The 12,419-nt window shown below is 43.9% G+C and overlaps 1 protein-coding gene across 9 annotated transcripts in view; it reads right to left on the minus strand.

Moving 5' to 3' along the window:
- Positions 1-12,419, minus strand: part of Rffl (ring finger and FYVE like domain containing E3 ubiquitin protein ligase) — a 69,681-nt gene that overhangs the window by 39,246 nt on the left and 18,016 nt on the right. Inside the window, exon 1 of one of the 9 annotated variants that reach the window (XM_016008341.3) lies at positions 5,748-5,940. The exons of 5 other annotated variants lie outside the window; for them this stretch is intronic. In XM_016008341.3, the coding sequence (XP_015863827.1) occupies positions 5,748-5,844 (97 nt within the window). In that variant the 5' untranslated portion in view covers positions 5,845-5,940. Of the gene's footprint in view, positions 1-5,747; positions 5,941-12,419 lie in introns of those variants that run through there. 3 more of the 9 variants (XM_016008339.3, XM_016008342.3, XM_016008340.3) reach the window with 3 other exon arrangements.

Raw genomic sequence — 12,419 nt, forward strand, 5'->3', positions numbered from 1 at the left:
TGGATGAAGTGTACCAGGCAGCCCTGGCCAAGTGCAGGAAGCAGCAGGAAGTCAGGTGTGGCCGTCTTAACGTACCTACCACGCTACCTTACATATTAAACTTATCTGGACCTGTCCCCCCACCCCCATTCTCATGTTGCTGGTAGTTACCTGAGAGGACACAATGTCTCTTATAAACTAACACCCCCCAGGAGACACTGAGTCACGCGTCTGGTACCTAGGAGTCCAAGCTTGTAAATTCCCCCAGGTGACTCAGATACGCTGCCAAATTCATTAAGTCATGTGCCTATCCATTCAGTGACTGTACAATGATTATTCTCTCATGAAAAATATCTAAGGTTGATATGGTAAATTGTCTCAAAAATTAGCAGCAATAATCCCAATCATAGCACATATCCTTTTGCAGGGTGACTCCAACACTCTACCCTCCAAGGAGTGAAGTCCATGAACTAGCCTGACTCTGGGCTAGACTTGGCCAAAACAATGGGGCAAAGTGGTCAATTTGAAGATTCTGACCCTGCAGCTTCCATTATGGCCTAGGAGCTTGATATTGCTCAATGATGAGAGAGACGAAGAAAGAGACAGACTTCCATTGAGGACCACCAAGAAGTTGCAACCAACAACTTAGTACCAAGACCAAACATGTGAATGAAGCCAAATGGATCCCTCATCACATCAGCATCACACGGAGCACTGTAAGCCCACAGAGCATAATCAACAGCATAGTCGTCATCCTATGCTACTTAAGCTTCAGGGTAATTGTTTACTGAGTAATCGATAAATGGGACACTACAAAATTCAAAACTCTCCGTAGCAATCATTCCAGTGTTTTCTAATTTTGATGATCTACTTAAAAAAAAAAAAAAAGCCTCTTCCTCATATTCATCAAAATAACTCCCTCTTTTAATTCAAGGCCATTTAGGTTCATTAAGAACAGAATTCAAGGCCGGGCGGTGGTGGTACATGCCTTTAATCCCAGTACTTGGGAGGCAGAACCAGATTGATCTCTGTGGGTTCGAGGCCAGCCTGGTCTACAGCTCGAGATCCAGGACAGGCTCCAAAGCTACACAGAGAAACCCTGTCACGAAAAGACAAAACAAAACAAAAGAACAAAACTCCTCTTGACAACCATACTTCTACTTGAAGATGGAAACCAAGCCATCCCTTAGCTTTTGCTTCTCTAGGCTAACAACTTTTTAACTAGTTGGATCTATTTTTCAACCTTTTATTCATCTTTTAAGAATAAAGGAACCAAAATCGAATGTCATTAGTACCTAACAGACATTATTTCCTAACCCCAAAGGACTTTTCTATAATCTAATTTTACAGTCTAAATATGAGAGCACCCCAAAAGTTCTGACATGCTCCACAAACGTGACTACCCACTAGAATGTCTGAGGCCTTTTCTGCTCCTCACACACTTCACTCCACTTCATGCTTTCTCTTCTCACCTGGTCTCACAGCACAAAGGGAAGCGTGAACAAACTTGGAATCACAGCAGAAAGCCTGATGGACGGTCGCTCAGTGAAAAAGGGCACTTGCATGCTGGCACATGGGAGGCACTGGGCCCAATCCCCAGGGCATGGGCACAAGAATACATACGCACAACCCAAGAAGTTGGAGTGGAGAGGTTTCTAACCATAATGGGGGTCTTTCCATAGGGCAGAAGGCCGGATCTCATTACTCCTCCTTCTACCTTGATCATAAAGTGGCCTTGTAAAGAAATGATCCTTAGCCTCTGCCTTCTGAGCAAAGGCACCATTTATATAGAACTGGACAGGGTTTATTTAATTACAAAGAGGCCTGCTAGTTGCTTAATGCTATAAAAGAACACCCCCCCTCCAGTTTTATGTGAATAAATGCTTCTATATCAGTACCAGCTTTATAATCACTCATTGGGGGGGGGGGGCAATAAAGCCAATCCAACACAAGGTTATTGTGTGCATCAGATAAAATGAAATACAGAAATAGTTTTGTAATGCACTATAAAAAATGTTAATGGGTCTGGAGAAATGGCTCCGTGGTTAAGATGGCTCTGATACTCTTGCAGTGGACCTGAGTTTGGTTCCCAGCACCCCTATCAGGCAGCTCCCAGTTGCCATTAATTCCAGTTCCATGATCTGATGCCCTCCTCTGGCCTATAAGGGCACCAGGCATGCATGTGGTACAAACATGCAGGCAGTCAAACACACAAAATAAAAACACTAAGCCACATGGTGTGCAAAGATTTCAGAAAGCCCTTTAATCTTCAAGTAAACTCACAGTGACCATCTAGACTCCTGTGAAATAAACAAGCAGCCATGAGTCTGAGCTCATCCAACAGGAACCCAAGCATCCTTCTAATGAGAGAGCATATGGATCGTCTAACAGTTAAAAGAATAATAAAGACATTTAGAACAATGGTTTGACCCTAGGGATCCATTTCAGCCACTCTGCCTGATGTACCAGGCTCCAGACTAAGGACCAAATTCAGTCAAAGAACAAGATAACTAGAGAATGAGAGAAGAGAGGGAGAAAACAATAGACAGGGCAAGGGAGAGCGAGGGCGGAGAGGGGAGAGAGAGAGAGTTATGAAAACTCAAATAAGGAAGAATAATCAAACTCAGGTCAGAGACTTTATAGATGAGCAAATCTTCTGGGGATGAGACTTTGCCAGTTAGAGAAGGGGCTGCTATTAGGAAAACGATCAATCCCCAATGCAGTGGACCTCAACCTTCCTAATGCTACAACCCTTTAAAACAGTTCCTCATGTTGTGGTGACGCCCCAAGCATGAAATTATTTTCGTTACTACTTCATAACTACAATTTTGCTACTGTTATGAATCATGATGTAAATATCTGTGTTTTCCAATGGTCTTAGGCAACCCCTTGTGAGAGGGATATTCAACCCCAGTGATCTCAACCCACATGTTGATAACCACTGACCTGAAGGGATATGTAATGGCCAGCGAATGGGAAAATGAACAATTCAGTGAGGGTAGCTGAGGGAGACAGAGACAAGCTGTTTATCAGTAGTCACAGGATACTGTCATGTCTGGAGCGCTTTACAAATCACAGTAAGCAGCAATAATTGTTTTTTGGTTTTTGGGGTTTTTTTAGACCAGGTTGGCCTTGAACTCACAGAGATCCGCCTGCTTCTGCCTCCCCAAGTGCTGGGATTAAAAGCATGCACCACTGCTGTGGGACGGTCTGTATGTCAAATTGCTCTGATTGGTCAATAAATAAAACACTGGTTGGCCAGTGGCCAGGCAGGAAGTAGGTGGGACAAGGAGAGAGGAGAATTCTGGGAAGCGGAAGGCTGAGGAGAGAGACACTGCAGCCGCCGCCATGACCAGCAGCATGTGAAGATGCCGGTAAGCCACCAGCCACGTGGCAAGGTATAGATTTATGGAAATGGACTAATTTAAGCTACAAGCACAGTTAGCAAGAAGCCTGCCACGGCCATACAGTTTGTATGCAATATAAGTCTCTGTGTTTACTTGGTTGGGTCTGAGCGGCTGTGGGATTGGCGGGTGACAAAGATTTGTCCTGACTGTGGGCAAGGCAGAAAAACTCAAGCTACACACCACCACTGCCCCAATGATTCTAAAACCCAGGAATGGGAAGATGAGATTTGGCCTTTAAGAAGAAAAGGTTGGCAACAACATGGAGAATATGTGAATACATGATATTTATATCGGAGTGGCCGAAGTCCAACAGGGTTCTGAACAGGACTTGTACCAGATTCTTGCAGGCAAAGCCAGTCTTTGGTATGTGAAATTTTGGGAAAGGATAGTCTCTATTTGAAGGAGGTAGGCCCTGTCTAAAAGTATTCACAAACAAAACTCTTACACCAGTGATATACTTAAAGAAAACAAAACACCGTAAAAACAAATGTCCAAGGGCTAGAGAGACAGCTTAGCGGTTAAGAGCACTTCTAAGAGGACCAGGGTTCAATTGCAAGCACCCCAACAGCAACTCACAATCACCTGTAACGGCAGTTTCAGGGGATCTGACGCCCTCTTCTGGGCTCTGCAGGCACCAGGCATGTACATGATGTACATACACATACAGGCAAGGAAAACACCCATACACATAAAATAAAAATTAAGGGGAGAACTTTTTCGTCTAACCCCCCCATACCCCCCCACCTCCTGCCCAGACAGGGTTCACTATGTAGCTCTGACTGTCCTGGAACTCACTCTAGATCAGGCTGGCCTTGAACTCAGAGATCACATGCCTCTGCCTCCCAAGTACTGGCATTAAAGGTATGCGCCACTATGTTTAACTATGGGAAATTTTTTTTAAATGTCCACTCATCTGTAATTTAATGACTAAGGATGAAGAAAAGCCATATGAACCGTACTCCAATATAGTCATCAGTACTTAGCAACCATAAGTCTACCACATTTAGAAGATGCAAACATAAAAATGAACGAAAAGGAAGATTCAGTGGGTATAATTAACAAAGTTCCACCATACAGCAATATACATAGGTAGCACGTAAGACAGCAGGCGAGAATGAGTTCGGTTGTGTCCACGTTGAGTTTAAGAGGCTTTGGACAGCCAGGGCCTTGGCTGTGTCTCACATACATGAAGGACAGTCATTGAGGTTTGTCCAAGTGACAGTAAGGCTCATGTCTGAGAAACACTGCTGGACTAGTAGGATATATATAACAAGGGTAGCTGAATTTATGAGCATATCTGAAGGTCTTAGAGGGAAGGGAAGATAGCAAAGCCTTGAAACACCTCAATATTTGTGAGATAGCGAAAAGAGAATGAGAAAAAATAACAGAGGACCCTGGGAGAGAAAAAGTGAAGACCGCCAGGAGACTGGCTCAACCGTGTGACTGTCAGGCAGAGATGGAAGACAGAGAGCGAAGAGGGGTGTGCATGCAGGGTGTGAGGGGCGCCAGTAAGCAGGGGCTCCCTGCTGAACTTCAGGGAAGCACGAGCAGCAGGCTGTTAGGTGTGGAACGACAGAGGTCAGAAGTGAGAACGTTCCGTGCAGGCTCTTCCACACTCTGCCTTTACTGAAAACCAAGTACCACAGACACACAGTACAGAACAAATGAGATTCTCACACGGCCATTCCACGGCTGGAATAAACAGCACACTCTCTGACGGAGCCTCACCCTGCCTTGGAAAGTAAGCAGAGGCTTTGAAGAAGTGACTTCTATATACTAATCAGCTGGCCAGGTGTTTAAGAGAAGGCCGGGAGGGAGGAGAATGTCGAGAGAGACGACAGTGTCACTCCAGCTAAACAGGTAAAAAGCTTAGAGGCAAAAAAACAGGAAAGCGATGGGCAGGGATCTGAACAAATCCAGGAATGAGAGGAGGATGTTCTTCATAACCCCTCAGAGAAAGGACAGCGTGCATGAGGCTGCTGCTACCAGCGTCCCAGTTCAGTAGCCACTTACTAGGAAGGGAAGCAAACGTGCAAGCCTTACTTTCACCATGACTTAGCTTGATCAAACTGTTTCTCATAAGACACAAACAGAACAGAAAAAAGGGAGACAAAATATGAGTAAAGCTGCATACCTTTTATACAATCACTGGTCTGCTCAGGTCTAAAACACCCAGATCCCCAAAGAAAGGCAATCTGTCCCCTTAAGGACTACTTCAAAGAATGGAAGAGCTGGCTTTAGACTCCCAAACTGATAAGCCGTGTTTCACGTCTGAAGGCTAAGGGCTTTCTGGTTTCTACTCCCAGCTTAGTCTGGCTTTAGGAAACCAAAAGAAAAAAAAAAAAAAACATCTGGGGTTACCTGCTTTTGCCTGTCTCAAAACACTGCCACAGCAGACAGCAGGCTGCCCAAGGTAGCTGCGGCTGAGATCGCTGAAGCCATGTTCTGATGAGATCATCTCAGGGGCCAACAGCAGCTGCTTTCAGGCACAGTGAATGGTGCCGCCTGGGGACGGATCTTTGGTAAGCAACACTGCAACAGAGCTTAGGCTTTACCCAGGACAGTGCTGACTCATGCCAGCAAAACTTCCATTTCCCAAACAACCCGTCCTCAGCAGCAGCAGTAATCAAGGGCAGCCTAACAAAGAGGCACTCCACTGATTGTCTTCAATCAAGGGCGATTTACCTGGGCGGCAGGTAAAGCCTGTTTCCCCCCCGCTGCTGGAGCCCTTACCTGGAAAGCTCTGGTGGCCAGTTTCTGAAATTTCATCTCAGAACAGCCTCAGGCTCTCCACAGCCAGGTGCTGCAGGTAGCAGGCTCACAGCTTGGAAGATTTTCCCAGGAGGGTGATACAAAAGTTGCTTCGCCTTTAGTTATAAAGGGGAACACTTGGGTCAGTGGCCTGGGAGAACTAGTGGAGTCACTCCGGGCTGGTGGAATCCTATCGGTGAATTTTTATCAGTTCTAACCAGGCTCCCTTCTTTTCCCACTCAGCCTCCTCTGACCTCTACTTCCTTAGACAACTAGACTTCTCTCATGAAAACAGAAGTAGCAGATCTTTTCTAGTTGTCACATGCTAATGCTAAGTCATCTACCATCCATCCTATCTTTGGATGCCTAAGGAACATAGGAGGCTGCCTTAACATTTGCCCTTAGAAAGCAAAGTCCCTAAGTGTATATCAATTCTTTCTTATTAGCCTGTTTATTTAAAAATCAATTTGCGAATGACGGCTCATCAAGAGCTAGTCATTATTATTGAACTAGCCCTGACAGGCTAGAATTAGTATTGGTGTTATACAAAGAAAACAGAGATCAAGTCTTGTGTTCTAGGTGCTTTAATGTGTGTGTGTGGGGGGGGGGGGTTGCCCGAATGTATATTTGTGCACCACACCTGCACATGATGCCTGGAGGACAGAAGAGGCCATCAGAGCCTCTGAGACTGGAGTTACAGATGGCCATGAGCTGCCATGTAGGTGCTAGGAACAGAACCTTCTGGAAAAGGAACCACAGATCTTAACCACTGAGCCATCTCTCCAGCCTCTGGATGCTTTAATTTGACAAGAGAGAAAATGATGAAATCCTTCTATGGTGAAGACATGTGAGTGTTCCCCTCAAACCCACCAGTTATTTCTCAATAAGGGCATTCAAGGCCACCACACTTGGTCTCCTCCATCTTTCAAGGTAGTTTTCAGATACTATGAACTCTAGATGGAGCTGCCAACACAGGCTGCTAGGTAAATTAAAAGGTACAGACAAACCTGGCAGTGGTGGTGCATGACTTTAACCCCAGCACTCTGAAGGAGAGTCAGGATCCCTGTGAGTTCGAAGCCAGCCTTGTCTACAAAGTGAGTTCCAGGACAGCTAGAACTACCTAGCTGTCTACCTAGCTGTGAGACCCTGTCTCAAAACAAAACATCAACAACAAAAAAGCTCCAACAAACAGAAGTACACGCAGACAGAATTTGGGTTTAAAAACTATGCTCCTTCATTCCTTTCCAACGAACGAGTTGTTTCATCCCACTCGCCCAATTCTTCGTAACTACACAGTTCCAGAAGGACAGCCACTGTGGAGGAGGAAGGTATTATAAACGCCCCCTGGTTTTTCTCCCAGTCAGTGTTTCCTATTCAGAAAATGGCAGTACTTAAAGACAAGTCTCCCTGCAATGTGTGTTAATTAGTCCTTTTCAAAGGATAAAACATCTCTTTAGCAGCTGACAACCATTATCTCATGAACCACACTTCAGAAAATCCTTCTGTAGTTGATGATAAGCCACACAGTCTAATATAAGACAAACTCGAGGTCCACACACACAGAGCCTCCTTTGGAAAAAAAAGCTATTGGCTCCTTCTACACTGGTAAGCTTTTAGGGAGAGAAAAATCTAGGCAGTGCAGTGTGCTAGGAGTTGGTGTGAATTATACCAAGGACTACTCAGGAACGGAAACAGCTCAACTCCTCAATCCGCTAAGATACCGTTCAGCTACGCAGGGCTATCTGAGATTCTGATAGCCACACTCTACCCCAGTACCTCCTTTTAGACTGGAAAAAGTAAGAGCTTATAAAAGCTACTAAATTTGAACTAATGGCTTAAGGCACTTGAGATTTTATGAGATTATGTAAAAAAAAAAATTATGAGACTATGCAGAAACAAGGAAAACAGATTAGTCATGCCATTAAGTTCTTTCCATCTTAAAACTTAAGCAACCTACCACCCAAAACTATTAATAGGTTTGTTGCTTTTTTCTTTTTAATGAGTAGTTGCAGAGTATATATGTACATATAAAAAAATAAATGGGCTGAGTGTGGTGGCTCATGTCTGTAATCCCAGCATTTGGGAGGCTAAGGCAGGACATGATTTTGAGGCCAGCCTGGCTGGGTACATAGTAAGTTGCAGGCCAACATTAGATTTAGATCCCCCCCCACTCTGTCTCTCTCTGTCTCTGTCTCTGTCTCTCTCTGTCTCTGTCTCTCTCTCTCTCTCTCTCTCACACACACACACACACACACACACACACACACACACACCATGGAGATGGGTCAGTGGGTCAAAGTACTTGCTGTGCACACTGGACCAGCTGAGCTCTACCCCCGGAGGCAGAGTATTCTCGGCACTCAAAGGCAGGAATGGAAGAGCAGGCAGGACAATCAGCTAGAGAACCAACTCCCAAGAAGTTGCTGTCTGATTTCCCTCTCCCCCCACCACACACACACTGAAAATTAAAAATATAAAACTCACATATATCTCAAACATTGTTTTACTTGGATGTTGAAAAAAAGGATATGACTTTTTTTTCCTGCAATAAAGCCTAACAGTACAAACAACTATGAAAAAAATAAATATTCATTCCTCAAGGTTCTTTAGACCATATAAAATTAGCAGATATGAAAAGGAGGTCAGAGGACAACACGTTCAGCAAGAGAGCTACAATGGGAATTGGGATCAAAAAGCCATTTTTAACATTAGTAAATTTTTTTACGGACAGGCTTCAAACAAATGATAGTCCTCTCTGCACCTTCTGAATGCTGAGATTGTAGGCATGCCCACCACACTCAGCACATTTCTTCTTTTTATAAAATTAATCTTACATCGGCATCCTATTGAAAGTGAATCAATAAAACCCAAATTTCCAAGAACCAATGGCTGTCCTAGACAAATTCTAATCCTTGGTGAGGAGGGCTCTTATTTTTTTTTTTAAGATCTGTTTTTAATTATGCATGTGTGGGAGGGGGTATGTGTATATAAATGCCCATAGAGGCTAGAAGAGATAAGGCTACAGGTGATGTGGGTGCTGGGACTCAAACTCAGGTCTTCTACAAAAGTAACAGTGCTTTTTTGGGGTGGGGGGCTCAAGACAGGGTTTCTCTGTGTAACATTCCTGGCTGTCCTGGAACTCACTCTGTAGACCAGGCTGGCCTCGAACTCACAGAGATCCACCTGCCTCTGCCTCTGCCTGTCGAGTGTTGGGATAAAAGGCGTGCACCACCACCACCTGGCATAATAGCTCTTAACCACTGAGCCATCTCTCCACCTATAAATAAACAAGAGTACTACTATTTAATAAAAATAATATGGGTGCCATACAAACATCTATCATCTAATCACAGAAATTAAGCAGGAAAATGAAGTAAGCTTTAGGGTACTCAAGAATCAACTCTAGTGTGGCTTAAGAACCAAGAAGAGTGCTTAGGAAAACCAATCATTTCCATCTTGTCCCTCCGCTGCTCTGAACAGAAGTGGAGGGGCACCCCAAAATCTGAATTTTAAATCAGCTTCTCCCTCTCTAGGAGGTTTAGACATGAATCAGCCTGGACTAGTGCCTGGAGGTTACTGCTATGAACCTGAAGCATGCACGGAGTAAAATGAAGTGTTTTTTCAAAGACCATCAAGTTGAACAGTAATCACACAGGTCCTGAACATCAGTCCTCTTACAAACAAGAACCACACAAAATATAACTGAACTGTTACTTATTTTCTTGGTTGTGCCATTATTTCTCAAGTCTCCAAAAGACAATTATTCTAACTAGTCTTAACCTGCAGTCTGGTTACACCAGGCTGCTTTCACACCTGGGATGCAGCACAAGGGACTTCATGGACTTTTATTGCTGAGAAAATTCAAGTTCACTTGACTCCACAGAACAGTCAAACGAAACAAAGGAGAATGCCTCCCCCATGGGGACAGGTTGAAAGTTGAGGCTTTTGACTTCCTGATGAGGCAGTTTTCCCAGAAATCCAAACCATGGGATGATATGTCTTGAGAGCCCAAATGTCAACTTATCGCCACAGTATCAGCCAGTGCAGCTCACTGTAACATTTGGAAGCACAAACCTGCTGTATAAAATGGCCTCTCCTGGGAGAGAGAAGCTGTCGCCATAGCAGAGATCATTCCATCTTGGGGCCAGAAGGACCAGGCAGTCTTTTAATCTTTAACGAGCCACGTTCATGTTTAGATATAGGAACTGGCACAGCTGAGGCTCAAGCTGCTTTTCGGTTCAACAGCACTTTCCGGCAAACGACCTCAAGCAGAATGAGGGTGCGCCACCCCAGCCTTTCCTCCCCCCACCCCCCCTACAGCTACCAGAATATGTTCAATAATGTAATTGTGGGCACTTTATTATCCACTATGGTCCAATACTTCATAGCTCAGGAAAGGTATCCAATATCAAGAGGCAAGCAACCACCTGCCTTAGCCACAGTAAAATCTAAATTCCTGTATGTCAGTAATTGAAAATGTAGCAAGCATGCAGCAAGAGAAGAAGCCGAAGCTGTCAGGACACAGTCTGAGGTCCTAATGATGGGACTGGGAGAAAGGTCGTCGTTGGTGATGTGATCAAATTGCTGTCTTGGGCAGCTCATTTCAGAACCTAGCAATGGAAATCTTGGAGCCATTTGTGGGTATAATTTTCTACACAGGGCTATTTCTTAGCTCTCTTCCGGGGCTGCTCATACAGAAAAGGGGCAGGGAAGAAGCCCCTGTCATCAAACTCCATCACCCAAACAATCTAATGGCTGCATAATGAAGTGACTATGAGGCTCTTGTCCTATTACTTGTTTTACCCCAGTAACCTTCCTCTCAGAGCAAAGAAACTCAATGCTGGCCCATCTGAATTTGTAATGCCTTACCATACACCTCTGGATTTTTTGCCTCCCAAAATGACATCACTCTGCTCCCCCCCACACACACACATAGTCTCTCTCTCTCTCTCTCTCTCTCTCTCTCTCTCTCTCTCTCTCTCTCTCTCTCTCTCTCTCACACACACACACACACACACACACACACACACACACACACACACACACACCCTGTCTCATTAAGTCAAACTTCCTAAACTTTCACCCTGGTTTCCACTAAAAATCCAAAGGACTGAGTTAACTTTGTTCACATCTCCAAGTCTAGAGGGCCTTTGTCAACACATACTTCATCTTTAAGGGTGACTTCTAGCCAAGCAGACACAGTTACCTGCTCTCCTACAGTTAACCATCAAACTGACTTCTGTGGGCTATGGAAATGAAAAGATACGACAACACAGCTTGAATGTCTCATCAAAGTAACCAAAGTACCGGAAAAGGGAGAGAAGACAGAAGGAATGATTTCAAAACAAAGACTGAGCTGTACATTTTGGGACCATTAAGAAAACACTCCATCTGACTAAGCAGCTGAAAAGACAAATACCCAAAGGACTGCACATTCTCTGAAGATGACGGTACTCACAGTCCCCACCTCCCTGAGGTTCAGCAAGAGAGCTCATCACAAATGAGACTTGCATTATTTATAATAAAGCGAAAACACAGCCTAACATCCAGATTCTATTGATTTATGGGCAAATAAAGCTACAGCCTTATTTCAACTCAAGCCCATATAACAAGGAATAAAACTTATCTTCTTTGGGTACTTAAAGGTAGGGGAAGGAGAAATGGGGAAAAGGTGATAAATGGCTGCTAAACTACAGTTAGATAGGAACAAGAGGCGTGGTGACTGGACATAATGATGACATAATATACTATGTACTTCCAAAAGCTGGCGAGTTTGATCCTGTTTTCCATAAAGAAAAGATAAATGTTTGCAAAGACAGATGACGGAAAACATTACACAGTGTATATACATTTTGAAACAGCACAAGGCACTCCATAAATATGTATAATTTTATGATTAGGTCTCAGTTTAAAAAATAAATTTAAAACTGGCATCTTTCTAAAAAGGTACCTCTCCCATCCCTTGTGTAACAGGACATGAGTTACAGGAAGAAAGCTTACACTCTAACATAGTGCTTTTAAAAACTTTACAAGGAAAATTATCATCATAATAACTAGCCATCAGGAGAAAACACTGTGACTGGTAGGTGAGGTGAGAATGCATGCAGACATGCAGCTTATGATGGTCACACTGACACACACATACACATACATAAGCAGAGAGAAATGTAATTAACAAGTCTGCAACTACTTCAGTTACTTCTGGCAGAGGTGGAAGTTGGCCTTCTATCTATGTGCAATTTGTTCTACTGAAGTATTCCTAAATAAGCAATTCAAATCACT

Source organism: Peromyscus maniculatus, chromosome 8 (assembly GCF_049852395.1).
Source record: "Peromyscus maniculatus bairdii isolate BWxNUB_F1_BW_parent chromosome 8, HU_Pman_BW_mat_3.1, whole genome shotgun sequence".
NCBI classification, from domain to species: Eukaryota; Metazoa; Chordata; class Mammalia; order Rodentia; family Cricetidae; genus Peromyscus; species Peromyscus maniculatus.